The sequence below is a fragment of the Clytia hemisphaerica genome, unplaced genomic scaffold (assembly GCF_902728285.1).
Source record: "Clytia hemisphaerica strain Z4C2 unplaced genomic scaffold, Clytia hemisphaerica genome assembly, whole genome shotgun sequence".
Lineage (NCBI taxonomy): Eukaryota > Metazoa > Cnidaria > Hydrozoa > Leptothecata > Clytiidae > Clytia > Clytia hemisphaerica.
Window position 1 is genome coordinate 1865250 of NW_027103507.1, and position 18497 is coordinate 1883746.

Below are 18497 nucleotides of genomic sequence, written 5' to 3' on the forward strand. Positions count from 1 at the left end.
AAAAAGAATTCAAATTTTAAAACTTAACCATCCAAGATTCACCTTTTTTCTAGAAATTAAGTAACAACAAAGAACAACGAGACACTAACGGGAACAAACAGGCTAAATTTGGGAACAAGCTTGGAACAAGAAAAAAAATTCAAATTTCAAAGCCTAACCATCCAAGATTCACTTTTTCTCTAGAAATTAAGTAACAACATAGAACAACGTGACACTGACGGGAACAAACAGGCTAAATTTGGGAACAAGCTTGGAACAAGAAAAAAAATTCAAATTTCAAAGCCTAACCATCCAAGATTCACTTTTTCTCTAGAAATTAAGTAACAACAAAGAACAACGTGACACTAACGGGAACAAGCAGGCTAAATTTGGGAACAAGTTCGGAACAAGAAAAACAGCCATTATCCACTTTTTCTCTAGAAATTAAGTAACAACAAAGAACAACGTGACACTAACGGGAACAAGCAGGCTAGATTTGGGAACAAGCTCGGAACAAGAAAAAAAATTCAAATTTCAAAGCCTAACCATCCAAGATTCACCTTTTTTCTAGAAATTAAGTAACAACAAAGAACAACGTGACACTGACGGGAACAAGCAAGCTAAATTTGGGAACAAGCTCGGAACAAGAAAAACAGCCATTATCCACTTTTTCTCTAGAAATTAAGTAACAGCAAAGAACAACGTGACACTAACGGGAACAAGCAGGCTAAATTTGGGAACAAGCTCGGAACAAGAAAAAGTTAAAAATTTTACAACCCTAAACAGCCACTATCCACTTTTTCTCTAGAAATTAAGTAACAACAAAGAACAACGTGACACTAACGGGAACAAACAGGCTAAATTTGGGAACAAGCTTGGAACAAGAAAAAAAATTCAAATTTCAAAGCCTAACCATCCAAGATTCACTTTTTCTCTAGAAATTAAGTAACAACAAAGAACTACGTGACACTAACGGTAACAAGCAGGCTAAATTTGGGAACAAGCTCGGAACAAGCAAAAGAAGATTTAATTTCAAAGCCCTTTAACAGTGTTAGGCGATAATTTTATTTAAAACTTACCATTGGAAGATTCTGCATCGTCAATGGTAAAGGCTATAGTCAAAAATTGGATATTTTTCATTGCTTTGTGAAGATCTTGTCTCGAATTTTGCGGCATTGATGGTCTAATCGTCAGTTTGGCAAATGGTTCACCCTCCTCAAAATCTTCAAAAATCGGATTCTCGGTTAGTGTGAGCCCATCTCTTTTGCGCAGTTTTTCTTCGGACAGCCTCGAAAAGAATTTCATGCCTTGTTGATGATGGCCGTGGAAGCGTGGTCTTTCAAACCTGACACAGCAATCTGGAATAAACTTCGGCTGTATCGATCTTGCCTCTTCCTGATTAAAAGAACATTTCATTATTGAATTTATTAGTAAGTAAAAATCAAGAAAATTTAGAAAAGGGGAGTAGATTTTTTGACATGACAAGAAAAAAATGATGGAGATATGAAAAGTATTTTATGACACCACCATCTCATAATCATTTGTATTCATTCCAAAATATAAACAAGCCAATAAGTAAAAACTTACCTCTCACTGTAATCGGCTTACACGAAGAACGTCCAACCCGGCAAGCATCATTTTGAGGAAATGTCAGTTTCAAATTTTGCCACCCCACGTTTGGTTGATGTTATAGCGATCCAAAAAGACACGCCTAAAAATATAAAAAATTCCAATGAGCACATGTTCGGAGAAAATAAAGAGTTATATTTTAAAAGTAAAAGCAAAACGAGAGTACCATTTATTCACAAGCTGTCGGAGAAAATATCAGATATGGTTTAAAGATTGAACACGCCACACAGAGGACTAAAGTATAATATATGTACCTGGTATCATTGCTTCGTCATCATCCTCATATTGTTGGTATTCTTGGTCACTTTCAGTATTTCCATTTGTTTTTTTCAGTTCTTTTCTCAAAATAGAGGACTGCATGGCACACGTGCAAGAAAAATAGGCTACCACATCGTCATATAAGTTCACGATCGATTCAAGTTCGTCTCGTTTGCTATCTATATTATAGCTTGCTAAATTTATATCTTGTTCTTGTACATCCCAAAGACAACGTAGAGTAACAACAAAAAATTTATCTTTAAAAATCGGCACCAAAAAGTTCTTAAATGCATTTCGTACTGTAGAACTCCTGATAGTTCTTTTTACAGACATTGCAGTCCAAACAGTGCACACGCGAAGTGAACACTATTTGATTATATGCCTTAAGGGAAGAAATTTTCGCGAGAAGAAATTTTCGCGGAAGAAATTTTCGCGGAATTTAATTTCGCGAATTGGGGCGTAATTCGCCAAATTAAATTCCGCGAAACACACCAAAATTGTGAAATCGCGAAATTAAATTCCGCGAAATTCGATTTTTTTTCTTCTTCTTTTATTTTGTTGTTTTTGACCAGGTGTTACCAAAAAAGATGGACACAATTGATTTTTAAGCATTATAACGTGTATTTTTTATCAAATATAAACGAATATATACAACTCCGTGATGCTTAAAAGTTAATCTAAGTTGATAACTTCTTCTCAATCGCGAAATTAAATTCCGTGAAACTTTTGAAATCGGCTCATTCGCGAAATTAAATTCCGCGAAATTTGCCATTTTGAAACTTTGATTCGCGAAATTAAATTCCGCGAAAATTTCTTCCCTTAAGGTAATACTTAGGTGTAAAATGTCAGAGCTAAAGAATTTGCATTATCGTCAAATAAAGTCATTGTATTTTTTGATTTTTTTAAATTCTTTCTCAAAATTTGTTGACAGTAAAATTACTTGATTGAAAATAAAAGATCCGAAAAATTACAAGAAATATGGGCTTCAAACTTTTTGAAAGAAAAGGCATAAATCATTAAATGTTTTTATGAAAAAATATGTTTTTCTGCAGAGCCCCTTTATTTTGGGGCCCATACTTATTTTTCTTTCATTCAGTCACAGAACGTCAGAAATAGGGGAAACACGTTTTATAATTTTTTCAAATTTAGTTTCAATAATTTTAAATTGCAGTAAAACTGCTAAGCTATGCTGCTACCAATCGTTTTTGGCTTAACAATTATCTTATTTTTATCTTTGCTTTGTGGTTTGATTATGGTCCCTGTATAACAAAGTTCCTTGGTATGATATAATTTGCGGCAATTGAAATTTTTTCTACAGTGTATGGCCCCTAAAATGTAGGTTGGTGCTTAGCAAAGTATTTTGACCTGCAGTTGTTTTTGGTACTTCATATTTCATAAGTTAAAGAAGCTTTTAGTTTCAAATAGTACATTTATGTGAAATTATGTGGGTTGCATCAAAAATTGAACTAAAAATTACCAAAAAATCGTGTTTAAGCTGACTCCAGCTTCCTAAATATCGCAGAAAAGTTCTTAAGATTTGGTATAGGAGAGCTCCTTTATCCAATAGCTACTAGAAAATCCAAAGAAAATTATCTCTGAATGCAGCCAATGAAAAAAAATACCTTCTTGGAGCTAACCAGCATTTTCGGGCCCCAAGAAAAGTCATATAATTTTCGAAAAAATATTGCTGAATCGGCAAAACAGCAAAATTTTGCATTTTTGTGTAGAAAATGGGTAGTAAAGTCTGATATCTTCTTTTGGAGTAAAGCGTTAAGCATAGAATTTTGACAAGATAAAAGTAAAATTCTCGTTCAAAAATTTTTAATGACGTCAGCCGCTAAAAATTGCTATTTCTGTATTTCTTGGCTTTGCGTTTAAAAAACTCTCAAATTATTCAACGTTAAACGATCATATTTATGCCAGTCAGCCGGTATCGGATAACGAGAATATGTAAACAGGTTTTTCTGAATCCAAAATTTGGATTTAAAGAAACCTACATTTTAGGGGCCTCAAACCTGCATTTTAACAACCATGAACGCTGCTGTGAAAATATAAGTAAAGAAATTTAAAGCTCGTAATCTTCCAAATCACGCTTTGAAAATATGATAAAAATTTTTGCTCGATACCAATGGTAGTTTTGGAGAAATGGCCAAAAAATCAAGCCTACATTTTAGGGGCCATTGAAAAAAAGTGATCTAGCTTTGGGCGATTAAAGAATTTTGTTGCAATCATAGCTTTTGTAAAACAACTTTTGGGAAAGATAATAGAGGTACTGAAGTTTTGAACATTACAAAAAGTTCGGTGAAATATTTTTTACTAAAATCTCTAGAATTTTTTTAGATTCAACCTACATTTTAGGGGCCATACACTGTAAAGAGTAAATATTTGGAGTAGGGAATTAATTAAACATTGCAAGATTTTATATTTTTTTGTTGGGAGGGAATAATGGTCCTAAGGAACAATCAGGGGGTCATTTCCCGGGGGCAATTGTCCTGTCACGAAATGATAAATAACAGTTAATCTTGTTGTTAAGTTATCAAACATTTTGGAATTTTCACTATTTGACAATATTACACTCTTATATATCTTTTCAACAAGCACAAAACCCACTATCTTGAATCCAATTTTATGAAAAGTCAATAAATTCTTTCTTGTCTCCTCTGATTGTTTGAGACTACTTTGAGGGGTAGGGTATTTGAAAGTTAGTTTCCAACAGCCAGCATACATGACCGTACTGTTTATTGAAGATTTTAGGCATTTGCAACAAAAAACGGATAGCAGGTACAATTAGCCAACCTTTTTCATGCCATTGATGAAATATCTCTATAATTTAATACAATTGCTTTTTGAGAGTTTAAAAGAACAGCGTTTTTGCGAATTTTTCTGCCTTACTCGCTAAAATGTCGAGAAATCGCAAAAATAAATTTTAGTGGAATTTTCAAAACGGTAACAGATCACTCTAAAGAGTTTTATGTTTGGCAAAAATTTGAAGCTGATTTCAGTTGACTTGCGAATGATTAAATCCATAATCGCACGATGGGTTATTTTTTCTTATTTGGCACGCCCTCAAAGAGAGCAATTAATCATTAATTGCATCCTGTAGAGAGCAATTAATCGTTAATCACACTCTCCAATGCCGCGCCAATGTTTACAAAATTGATTATAATGTTTTTCTTCCATTTTTTTTTTGCATCGAACGTTTTAATTGCATTCGAAATTTATTTTGCGAGAAAGAAAATCAATAAACAACAATAAGAGAAAGACATAAAGAGAAGAGAAAAATATAAAACTCTCAGTGTAATTTCTGTAATCTACTTTCCTAACTGGGAAAAAGTAGTGACAGCCATTGTGCGATTAGCTCGTAATCACATAATAACTCGTACAATTCGAAAATTGCACTCGTGATTTTTTTGTTTCGAATTTTCCTCGTCCTTTCGGACTCGGAAAATTAATAACAAAAAAATCACTCGTGCGAATTATATTCGAATTGCACTCGTTATCATGTGATTACATATACTAATTACACCCCCTTTTCACAGACCCACTAGGTAGGAACCCTTCCCACTGGAAAAATCGGCCAAAATATCGTCCCCAGTTGAAAATTATGCTTCAATTTTGTTCCCGCTGAAAATAATCAAATCACTGCAAAATATTATGCTAGTTCTTCCATCCCCACTGAATTTTGTGACTTGAAAACAATGGATTTTAAATCCTCAGCCATAAAGAATAAGAGACTTTTAATCCCCATCGACTTTCAGTCTGTTATTTTTACCCCCACTGGCTGAAAAAATCCTACCGGGTCTGTGAGAAGGGGGTGTATAGTTTTTTACGAGTCCATGCGGTGGGGTAGAATATTAAACCCCAAATAAATATGGCACCAGAAAAAGTAACTGTACACTTTGAGGAAAATGGATTTTAAAAGAAATATTTATAGCATACGAAACTTAAAACACGATTTCATGATAATATATTTTCGTTTTAAATGGTTTAAAATTTGTAACACTAGTAATTATCTGACCAAGGTATAAATATTTACAAATTCAAAAACAACCCCTTAAAATAGGAATAGGATGTCCATATACCCTAAACGAGATGTAAATATAGAAGCAGGAAACTTAATAAATTCTATAACTAAAGTTCTTTGCTACTATAAGACATTTTCAGAACTCAAAGAAAGCGATCAAAGCTTATTACTAGGGCGAAACACGCAGTGGATATTGATGTCACAAAGTTATGTGCTTAAAATGCAACAACTTAAAGGTAAAAATTACTATCAGTTTAGGAACATGTAAGAAACATTTAAGGCTCAAAAGGCCAATTTTTTAAGAAACATTGAGGCTACTTGGTAAAACTAGTTTCTTAAAAAATAATGTGTAAAAAAGCCCGAATGTTTCATCAAATCAGAAATTTTAACATTCTAAAAAGTAATATCATCATTATAATAATCATCAAGTAAAGCAGGCAGGCAGTCATCAAAAATCAGGTAATCCAAAAGAAAACAGAAGAAAAAGAATCCTAAAAAAAACAAGTTCATATCAATTAGAATGTAGACTACTATACGGGTCTCTACTACGCGAATCGCCTTCATAAACAGGTGGGTAAATAGCGTCTTCTTTTCCTAGGAGCACTTGCTTATTAACATCATCCAAAACTCCTTGATACCTTTTAGTGATACAGTCAGAAGGGATTCCTTTCCGTTTCATAAGACGTTTCACACCACGACATTTAGTGTTTATTTTTGTGGTCAAAATCTTCCATACGGTCTCCTCTTCATCTTCATTTTCGCCTGGAAATTTCCTGAAAACTGTTTCCTTGACTTTCGCTATCTTCACTGGATCTAGCATAAATTTCCCGCGCGCTCCTGTTACGTTCGAATGAGCAAGCGTTGAGCGGGTGAATAATGTTTCAATCAAAGTCCTGGTAAACTCCTCGCGATTACTTTGTACACGTTTCTTATCGGACACAATGTCACAGGGCAAACCTCCAATATCTTGGTGAACATTTTCCATATATTTGTCAGCCAGTTTATCACAAAGTTCAATAACAGATTGTGGATCTGATGGCACGTTATGTAATACGAGACCACAACGTTCGAAATTATCATCCATGTCAGCACAGTTTCCGTTGCTGATGTCATCACTACCATTATCATCATCCTCGTCAATCACTTTCACTTCAATATCGGATGTTTCACCAGGCGTTTTAATTGACGAAGCGAAAGAATCAGCATTTTCGAATTTAATGGAATTTGATGAATCTGGTCTTTCTTGGTAACGGGTTGAAGTTGAGGAAGCTTCAACTGTGATTGTTTCCGTATATTTCATAGCATTTGTACCGGAAAAGGATGACACAGATGCGGGTGTCGGTCGCTCCACAGGTGGGTGAACCATAGAATTGATCCTTTCTGGTACTGATTTCCAAGATCGTTCTCCTGATGCACATTCCACAGAACTCGTATCGCTATCCGATGAAGATTGATGGCGTGTAAGGCGATTCTCATTGGCGACGCCCGAGGGTGGAACAAAGGAACAACGCTCATAATCACTGAAAGATTCTTTTCGATATTTGGTTGTCGTCGGAGGTATATGATGATCGTATGGTAAAGTTTTCATTGAGTGTGATTTCATATATTCCTCCGTTGGAGGTTGTGCACTATTCTCCAGCTCCCAGATAGCTGATTTACGTTTTAAAGTGCGAGTCACTCCACGACATTTAGCATTTATTTTATCGCATATATATTTCCATAGATACTCTTCATTTTCCGTGGAGCGCACTGGATAAGTCCTGAAAACAGTTTCGCGAATTTTATTAATTTTGCTAGGATCTAATAACCGTTTCCCTTTAACTCCGCGTACATTGGCGTCCGCGAGATCGTCATATTGAAACAATTGATCGACTAAATGGCGTGCTAGTTCTTCGCGTGCCGTCTGTGAAAACTGTTCAGCGGTTTGGTAAGACTGAGCTTGGTTGTAAGTATCGTAGTAGGTTATAGAGCTTGCTGATTCAATGGTAGCAGTGGGCGGGTGTGGCGGACGCACAGGGGCGGTATTTATGAGGGTTGGAATAATACGTGATACTGGAGCTTGGGCGTTTGTATAATGATGTTGGATTGGACTTTTGCGATGGTACGTTTCGTACATTCGTTTGTAATCGGTATTCGAACGAGCTGCATTTGACTCAAGTCTTTGCCTAGTATGTTCATTGTTTGGTCGAGTTGATGACTCGTATCTTTGTTGAGGTTGTTCGAGTTGATGATTGCTGCCGGGTCGAGTTACTTCAGGTTCTGGTCGGTGGTCTCTTGAAAGTTTACGTAATGGTGGCCAGGAAGCTTCGGCTTTTGTCGTTGCAGGTTGTAAATGATGTGCAGAGGCTTGCTGAGGTTGTTGGTGTTTGTGTCTAACTTCTGAAGTATCAGCAGTTGGTGGAGATATTGAGGTAGCAAATACGGAGTCAATTTTATCGAAAATCTCGACCTTAAGATTCTGCAATTTCCGATCAATAGCCCGACCTAAATTTTGCTCAAATGAAAAATCGTTTGAAGGCCTTTCATTGGATGGATCGGTTTGTGTTGATTGTTCTTTCGAGGAACCTGATTGGTTGATAGTTGTGACACGTGATTCTGAATTCGGTAAATGATTGGACATCTCGCTTTCTAATGCGTTGATTTTGACTAACATTTCCTCGCGCAGGCGCGAGATTTCAGATCGTAGATTCTGTACTTTTTGATTATCTGAATCTATTTTGTGTGAATCTGACGAATCAAGAAAATGGTCAATGTCTTTTACTGGTGATGACGTAGATGGTGGACGTTCTTTTTGAGGATAAAAATCGATTGAATTCGTTTTTGTTGAGAAAGAGTTATTTTTTTCAACAAGCGGTGGTACAGTGTTGTTGATATAAGGAAAATCTTTCATGAACAGCCCAGGAGGAGAATGGTTTCTATTTAATACTGGCGTTGGCTGCTTCTGATTGATGCAATGTACTTCAGAAACCTTAAAAGAAAGGTGAATAATATTTTTAAAAAATCTCTCAAGTTTTCGTTGGAAAAAGAAGAATACAATATGAAACAATAATTGAGCTAATGTCGACATAAATAAATTTCGAGGGGATTAAATAGCTTGAGAAGATTCAATAGCGGCAAAAGCTAATCTTGGAGAGACAGCAATTTCTCTAATTTCTTTAATTTTATCAAGAAGTAATTTTGATAAGTTTTGGGCTAAATTAGCTAAAGACATTTTTGGTTTCAAGTCTTTGAAGAGCGTTTGATGGGAGAAAAAAACTTCATAAAATGTGAAATCAAATTATCTTAACGGCCAATAGACACCTGCGAACTATATTTCTATGTTTCTTTAAACAAGCTATACTTTCTGTGTTTTTTTTCCTGCAATTTTGTGAGCTCTGTCAGTATCCTTGAGTTTGTTTTGTGTTTTGTTTCTACAGTTTTACGGTTTTACAATCTGCAATTTTGTGAGCTCTGTCATTATCCTTGAGTTTGTTTTGTGTTTTGTTTCTACAGTTTTACGGTTTTACAATCTGCAATTTTGTGAGCTCTGTCATTATCCTTGAGTTTTTTTTGTGTTTTCTTTCTACAGCATATTTTTTTCATAGAATATAATTTCTTTTATTTAAATATGATTATTTTTACATAGGACAAATAGCCATTGTAAAATATGGAAGAGCCTGAAAGACAATTAATAAATAAAATAAATAAAAAATAAAACAAGGTATTCGTACTATTTTTTGTTGAAAACATATAATGTTTTTATACCTTGTTAGCGATTTGTGGTGCAGCGATAAGATGTGGTGGAGGGACGGGTTCTTCAATACTTGCCATCATTCTTTAAGGGCACTAACAAATTCTGTTTACATTCTTCAGTAGTGCAAACTACTATATATCCGTTGCTGATTCTCTTCCAAGTGTTCTTAGTTAACTGTAAAAGAAGAACAAATAGAGAAGTGATTAGTCGAGATCATTGAGTTTAAAGCCCGAAGGGCTACAATGCTGGACAAAAGGTTTGTAGACTTCTGCAATATTTGCAAAATACTTCAATATCGATCAAAAACAAGTTCCCAAGAGGCTCTGGGTGCTTTCCAAACCTATCCAAAGCTGTTCAAAGTCTATCAAAGTCACCCATTGCAGTCTAACCGCAAGGGCAAACCACAAGGGCTTGATTAACTGGCTTACACCAGTATCAAAACGCTGATTTTTTGCTTGTGGTTCCCTCAAAAGCAATTCAAAAGCAATGCAACGACTTCAAAAGTGTTTTTCTTAACTTCCATCCCCTTGCAGACATATTGAAGAGTCATTTTGCTCTATTTCTCATCATTTTTTACTGAAATTCCATTTGTCTACAACCTTTTGTCCGGCATTGTATAGTAGAATCTCTAACCTTTCTCAGGCAAGAAAAAGTGAAGTCACTTATTTCCCATTCCATCCAAAACGCGCCAAGAACGCGCCGTAATTAGTCCAGATTCAGTTGAACTAGGTTTTAGTCCCGGGGGGGGCACTCGATCTGAAAACGACCATACGTTCGGCCCAAAATTTGGCTTCTAAAATCGGACCCTTACAGTGCAGTGAATTTCCATAAAAAATCATACCCTTACAGTGCACTTTTTCAAAATTTCTCGCCCGTAAGGGCGAAAACTTTTGCAATTTTCCAAGAAAATGTGGAATTTTTCCTCCAAAATTGACCAATTTTGTGCCAATTTTACCAAAATATTGGCCTTTCATCACAGTTTCCTACCCTTACAGTGCAGTTCAGTGCAGTTTTGTAATTTCCTACCCTTACAGTGCACTAGCTGAACTATGAAAAACCTACCCTTAAGGGCCGAACGTCTGGTAGGTCATTTACCTTGAGTGCCCCCCCCGGGGTTTTAGTGTCAATTTTCTACCTATATTTTAGTCAATTTGACTAAAAGAGCTTCTCTGTAACAATTTGGTCTAAGTAGTAAAATAAGATAGGGTACCCTAAAATGTCTCATTGTTGCTCTAAATCAAGAACAGTGCCAAAATATAAGAGCAGCCGAATGTCAAGAAAATATTACTGACAAATAATATAATTAAGGAATATTTCAAATAATTTTCATAAAGATATGCCCACTATAGAATTTCCTCACTCTTCGTCTGTACTCATTCATTTTTACCCTTCTCATGATGCAGAATACACGATCTATATAAGATATAAGAACATAAGGCTTCGATGGCCAAAATGTTTAGAACAAGTTAAAAACATTTTAAGGCTTTGTAGACTCCAAAACACCCGATTTCTCAGTCAAATGGTAAAAATACTAAAAAGATGGTGAAAATAAGAACATGTTAAGAACTAGGCTTAAAAACTGAAAAAAAGTTAAGAACATCTGAAGGCTAAAATTTTACATGTTATTATGAAGAAAAAGGTATAGAATAAACAATGTTTACAAATAACCACGACATCAAGAGAAACATGAAATCAAGAGAAATGTGCTTTCCAATCAACACAGTCGTTTAATTAAACGCACACGCTATTCAGATGTTAAGTTATCTAAGACACGCAAGCACAAATTTTCGTGAATGAAAATGTAATAATGCTATCACGAAAACAGCTGGTTATTTCTTTATGCTTTTATACTATTGAGCCTAAGAACAAGTTAAGTACAATTTAAGACTAAAAAAACACTCAACTCCTGGGGGCATTGCACAAAAATACTCACACAATGGGGAAAATAAGAACATTTTTAGAGCTTATTAAAATTCAAGCAGTTAATATCCAAACCCTTAGAAAATTTTGAAAGTTCTTATTAAAAAATGTATAACTTGTAATCTTTTATGCAGAATCAGCCAAACTAGTCCGGGCGTTTACCACTAGATTCCGTACTTACCTATAAAAATCCAAAGTTTCCCTTAACAATCAAATGCTTTTTCTGAGCTCTGATTGGTTCATTTAGGTCAATTACATGATTTTAAGTTTCAATGATTGTTAAGAGAATTTTTGGACTTTTATAGGTAAGTACGGATTATATAGTTTAAATTCGAAATTAGCGGCAAACACCCGGTCTTTTTTGGGTGCTTCTGTATAAAATATTACGTCATGAATATCATGACTCGGTAACTGCTTAATTCCAAAATAATGAAAAACAGTATGACTTCTTTTGGACTTATTTGTTTAGTACCTAAGTAACCTACACGCTTTTTTATAAGAATATACTTTATGAGAATATTCATGATAAAATTGGCCAAAAAATTGATATTTTAGGATGATTTTCCACCAAAAAGTTAAGAATATCCACGATGAAATGAAAAAAACACCATTCTTATAAAAAAAGCGTGCACCAATCAAATTCAATATGCGTCACCTAAATTATGTAATCTTAGCAGAAAATAATCATTAAAGTGAATTCAAGAGGAGTCGATAATCGACGTTTCTTGATATTTCCTTGGTATGCTTAATCGCCAGATTATTTATATTTTATGGCTTTATAAAAATAGCGAGATATTAGTACCTCGTTACGTAGGCGTACCCTTCTAATCATTATTACTACTAATAAAACTAAAATCGGAAAAAACATTGACAGAAATTATTAATTATAATAAAGATATTTTGATTTTATTTTGACAACAGATACATACACATAGCTTCAAAATAAATGAAAACTGTCGTTTGATGGGGTTAAAAATGTCAGAAACAATCGACGGAAAATCTTTGCTCAAAATACTCGAAATCGAGCAAGAGTTAGAAGCTTGGTCAAGACAATGGCTGGGCACCAAAACCCCTGCTACCGTGATCCTAAATAAATAGCAACATAAGTACATATATCAGTAGAAAGCTTTTTCAATCTACAAAAGGTCGTTCCTTAACGTGGATTTACATCAAAACGCATGTGTTAAGTATATTTCTACTGTGGCCCCTTTGTTTGGTTGAGAAACTAATTATCAACTGCGCCTCAAACAAAAATTATCCTGTTTCGAATGCGCATTTGTATTATAAGAACCGGTAAATTTTAGCTCAAGCTCGGACATTCTTTAACCATTTCGAAATCTTAAGACATAACATATTCTTTAGATGTTCTTATTAAAATTTAGTTTGTTTAATTTCCCTAAAGAGTAACATGGCCTTTTAATCAGGGTATAATCTCCTGGCTTCATCTAAAGGTAAAACATTGTTCTTATATAAAAAAGCGTGTAATAGACAAGCTGCAGATTTATAAAACTTAATGGCTTAATGTTCAATTAACAAGAACACGATTGTTTACCGGAAAAATTCCTGATTTAATCAAGATATAATCAAAAGTAGAAATTCATTACCGCAACAATATGAGTACACGCCTTCATTAAAGCATCAGTCTTTATTATAAGCTAAAACAACAGTTCTCATTTACGACACTTTGAGACTCAAATTGTTGTCAAAACCTATTCTCAATTTAAGGGCAATAAATTTTAATTTACTACTTTCATCGATTATTTACTTAAACTTCAGCAATTTCTAGGCTTGGTGTATGTTCTTATTTTTCGCGTATATTTAAAACAGACTGGTTCAGATTCAATAGAAAAAATAGACAAGATTGGACCTCTGTGCACAATTTCATCCTGGACCTCTGTGCACAATTTCATCTCAACACCATTTTTGTCCGAGTAGTTCCAGGAACATGCCAGGAAGCACCAAAAAAAGCCCCAACCCCAGGAAGATGGGAAAACCCTCAAATCCATAATGGCGGACATGTTCCTGGACATCTGTGCAAAATTTACTTCCCTCTAATTCTACGTGACTATACACAATGAACAATGAACAAAATTCGAAATAAGAAAACATTAAAATTCCAAAAATATTATTCTGATACTTAGACTGTGGCTTAAAATGATTTCAATTACTAATAGCAATTTTAGTGATTTAGAAAATATTCTTAAGACCATTCATATGCATCATCATTAACTTGATAGGAGGTCCAATTATCATTATGCAAACAATTAAAAACACGTCGACATTTAAGATACCACAATAAAATGAACAAAAAGTGGACCCTAACCAGAAATATGACCAAGAACTCCCATATTGTCATCCCTTATCAATTTAGTTAAACATTTGGTAAGACGAAATGATATAGTGTACAAAATGATAATTTATTGTTATATAAGAACAAATGACGCCCAACAACACCGAAGTATAAGAATTATTAAATGGACAAAGCCAAGCCTGGTATTGTTAGTCTACACAATAGACAGATCCAGGCTTTTAGGCCTTACTCTTGGTCTATAGGCACTGTTATAGGCAGCCACTAGTAGCCCCCACCGGGATTGCTTATTATTAGGTTTAAACATAATAGACAACTTCTACAAAAGATGTTTATCAATAGAGATTTAAAATAAAAGAATGTTTAAAACACAGCTGATTGGCTTAGGTTTCGAAACTCTCTATTGTTTCATTGAAACCTCAGTGCGCATGCGATTTATCCGGAGAATTTCAATTTTCAAAACAAGAGCAGTGCTCATATCCCGAAGAGTAGGCATAGCTTCAGCCAGGTTTCTAGGTCCCCCCAACAAAGTAAGGTCCCCCCAATAATTTAGCTCCCCCCAAAAAATTGCCTTGTGCTAGGTCCCCTTAAACACTTAGGGAAAAAAATGAAAACATTGTTCTCCCACCCCTGTAGAGAAGTCAATAAAAAATATATGCGAGTACAGTACTGATAAATGAAAACTCAATTTTACTTGTATTAATATTTATGTTTACAAATCTTTTGCTTTTTATATTTGATTTAATAGTAAGATAAGAGATCTTTTGAAATTAGATGAACAACCCCCAGAGTCTCAGTCAGATCATCTAGGTCCCCCCCAACCATCTAGGTCCCCCCAAATATTTTGGTAATTTTAGCCCCCAGGCTCTTTAAAGGCCAAAATATTTCTTAGCCCCCCCAAAAAATAAGGGGGGGGCTGATGCTATGAGTAGGAGTTTTATGCTCGAAACGAAAGAAGATATGACGTAGCCTAGGTATTGTTTAATTTCATTCAATTTAAAATCGTGGAAGAGGTACTTATGAGATATATGATTTCATAGGTTAACGAACTGCCCTCTCCACCAGTGGCCGATGAAAGTTGTCTCTAATTTTTACACCTTAAGATTGAAATAAAATCTACAATACTCTGCAGTGCCTGAAGATTGTGCCAGTATGAAGCACTGAGAAGCGATTGTAAGTTAGTTCTTTATTTCTTGATATTTCGCAATTTCGCATTTCGAATTTTCTTGAGGACTATATTAATTTCACCTTAAAATCAGTTTAAGCCAAAAAGAGGAAAGAGATCCAACAACTTTCGGTCACACTTCGCCCCCACTTCGCCAATATTGGTCAAATTCCCTTGTCAGGCCTTCTGAATCCTAATTCAGGCCTTAGAACACTTCCTAATCACTCATTTTTGCTATGTGATCACACCACAATACTTGGGGTCTAAATCCAAACCTGTCAATAAAAAGTTTTCAGTTTCTTTTTATCTTATCCACAAAGGTGTGTGCGATTATTGGTATTCGTTCTATAGATTCAAAAAAGCGATACAGTATCGCACCACCTCTGGTAAAAAAAGTACAAGACCTTGTTTACATATACAGAACAAACAATAATTCTGACAACATCTTACAGAACGTAAGGTTTCAATCCAATATCAGGGAAAAAACAAATTCTGGAAAATCACAATTCAAACTAATTCGTCAATTAAATGTTTCTTTTTGGTTTCAGGCACGACTTTTCTTTAGAACAAAGTCACCACGGGATCACCATTCTCGTCAACTTAGAAAGAAGTTGTTTTTATTTTGGTCCTGACATACAATTTGACAATTGATCTTCAAGTGTTGCAATTTCGAACCCTTTAAAGTGATGTATCTTAAAAGTTGTTTCTAAATAGTTTATTCCCTTTGGGAAAGATATTTCCAAGTGGAAAGATGTCATTATCAGAACTTCACGCTCTTCTTTTTTTATATTTGCCATGGCCCCGGCGTGCGAATCGAATTGAGGGGACCAAAAAATATGTCGCCCACCATGGTTGGGCGACGAAGAAAATTTTTGACTTTTTACACTTATTTCACCTCTATAAACAGTATATATAAGATTTTTTAAAGTAAAAAAATAATTACTTTGCAAAATATTCTGGGGGGGGGGGCGGTGGGGCCATGTATCGCACATTCACGCAAACCACGCATTCCCAATTTTATGAAGATTGCGAAATAATCCGATGAAATATGTGTTATGTTTAAGAAAAATTAGTATGAATTCACCCCCTTCTCACAGACCCAATGGGCAAAATATCGTCTCCAGTGTTCAACTATACTCTAATTTTTGTCCCCATTGAAAATGTTCAGATAAGCAAATCCTCACTGCAGATTATTGTGCTATTTTTTCATCCCCGGTTAATTTTCTGGCTCGAAAACAACGGAATTCAAATCCTCAGCCATGAAAAAACATAGGAATGTCTAATCCCCATCGAGCTTTAGTTCGTTAATTTTACCCCCACCGGGTTTGTGAAAAGGGGGTGTCTGAATCTTTAAAACGGCGGAGTAAACCGAGTACGAAATTAACGAGTAGTGTTCACACAACCATTCATTTCGTTGTGTCGAAATAAATTAAAACATCCCTCGTTACACACCCAAAAATTTAAGAATATGTTAAGAACTGTCTCGCCATTATGGAATTCGGCAAAAAAAATGCCATTTTAATTGTAAATTGCCAATTATCACACTCTCACAAAAATGCCACTTTTTGTTTCAGGCATATAAAATTTAGGTTGATTTAAACCATGACCTAAGAATAACGCAAGACTATTTCTAGGATAATTTCCCCCAAGAAGTGATGAAATGGAAAAACTGCATTCTCATAGATAAAAAGCGCGTGACCAATTATATAACATATTATATATATATAAAAACAGCGTATATAACAATTGTTTATTGCAATTTATAAACTGCTGATGAACATTAGTTCTGTAATATAAGATCCATTTTACTTTTCAATGTCCATTAGATTTTAAAGCAGCTTTTCAAACCAACCAGGTCCGCCAGAAGCTGATCTCCAAATAAACTAGCAAATGAAATTGCTTTGTATTAATATAAATGTTCTAAAGCTAGCAAACAGGGAACTGAGATAGAAAACCAGCTGTTATAACTACTACTCGAACACTCTTTACTAACTATAAAGAAATACAAAAGACTCGAAACTTAAAAATCCTTAGAACTCAGAAAACGGAAAAAATTCGCACACGAAAATCAAGGCGGTTACCTAGTCACTCACTCGAGGTCCTCCTTGTCCAAAGATGTTACCAAGGTATTTTCAAAAGAAAATTTAAAGAAAAAGTAAAATTATTTGTTAAATCGCACGCAAGCAAAAACCCTGTTCCTGCAGATAGTAAAGAACCTTTTTTTCGCCTTCACGTTCACCCTGGTTCTCATAAATAAAGAATTTTAAAGAAATATTATTATGAAAAATATAACATATAATATTTAAAAAGGAAGAACATGAAAAGAGAAAAATAATATAGAATTCACATGAAAAATTATGATTTGGCAAAAAAAAGAAGAGAAATATTCGAAAGTTTGAAAAGAACTATCTTGTCCACTGTGTACTACACTGTGTGTTGAACATCATATTTTTCGGTCACATCACAAAGAAAGAGAAAATCGACAGTAGCGCGCGTGTGTGTGAAGGGTGAACATCAGAACGTGCATGATTCCCTATGCTAAACTCCTTCACAGTGTCCCTATTGCACGAACCGATCCCATAAAGTAGAGATATAAAATAACACTCACCAAGGTGAAGATTTGAACCAATTAATAGAAAGCATTGATATATAGAAAATGTGTTATTGTTTTCAGCGTATATATTCACGCTTCTTTTCTTTTTTCTCATATCTATAACTCAATCACCGATTGATAGTAGTGACGTCATTATCCAATGTGAACGTGCTCTTTCACAGGGTCACGAAAAAATTAGATAACCTTTCACAAGTTTGTTATAAGAATAAAGTATACGTTCACAGATTTCCTAAGAGAAATCTACAGTTAAATTAATTGAATATTCTTATATAAAGGTATATGATGATAGCACTCAAATGACAGCAAGCATGACACGACATGACGAACTTAGAAACTATTTTTCCCTCTCTCTCTCTTTTTTTGTTGTAATCAAAAAAAAATCTTGTAAGCGGGTCACGCTACTAAGGTATATCTTATCGTGAGGAAAAAGAAGCGGACAGCCTTGTATCTACATATAACACGATCTTTAACAGGGGGGTTTTCACTTTTACGGTACGACGGTATTGGGCCTTTTTCCCCCCGGTAAATCGGTATTACTAGAAAAAAACGACGGGATTACGGTATTTCATTTTCTACCGGTATCGGTAATTAGGTAGTTAGGCTTCCTTTATCGACGGTATTACGGTATTTGACCCAAATTTTAGTCGGTATGACGGTATTTAAGACCCCTGAACCCCCCCCCCTATACGGTACAGTATCACCAAACCTCTTAGGAGGAAGCTAACATAACCATACCCCCTTCTAACAGACCCGGTAGGATTTCTTCAGAAAAATTGGAGGATAATTTTAAGTTGTCCGGAAAATTCCCCCGTGGTGAATCCCCCGGTGAATTTCCACCCAGTGAATTACACCGGGGACGATATTTTG

At 35.0% G+C, this 18497-nt stretch overlaps 1 protein-coding gene across 3 annotated transcripts in view; it reads right to left on the minus strand.

Annotated features, from left to right (window-relative positions):
• Positions 1-5775: 5775 nt before the first annotated feature.
• Positions 5776-18497, minus strand: part of LOC136798954 (uncharacterized) — a 72819-nt gene continuing 60097 nt past the window's right edge. For all 3 annotated transcript variants that reach the window (XM_067055633.1, XM_067055635.1, XM_067055634.1), the window contains 2 exons: positions 9635-9797; positions 5776-8858 (listed from right to left, as the gene is read on the minus strand). In XM_067055633.1, the coding sequence (XP_066911734.1) occupies positions 6402-8858; positions 9635-9703 (2526 nt within the window). In that variant the 5' untranslated portion in view covers positions 9704-9797 and the 3' untranslated portion in view covers positions 5776-6401. The remainder of the gene's footprint in view (positions 8859-9634; positions 9798-18497) is intronic.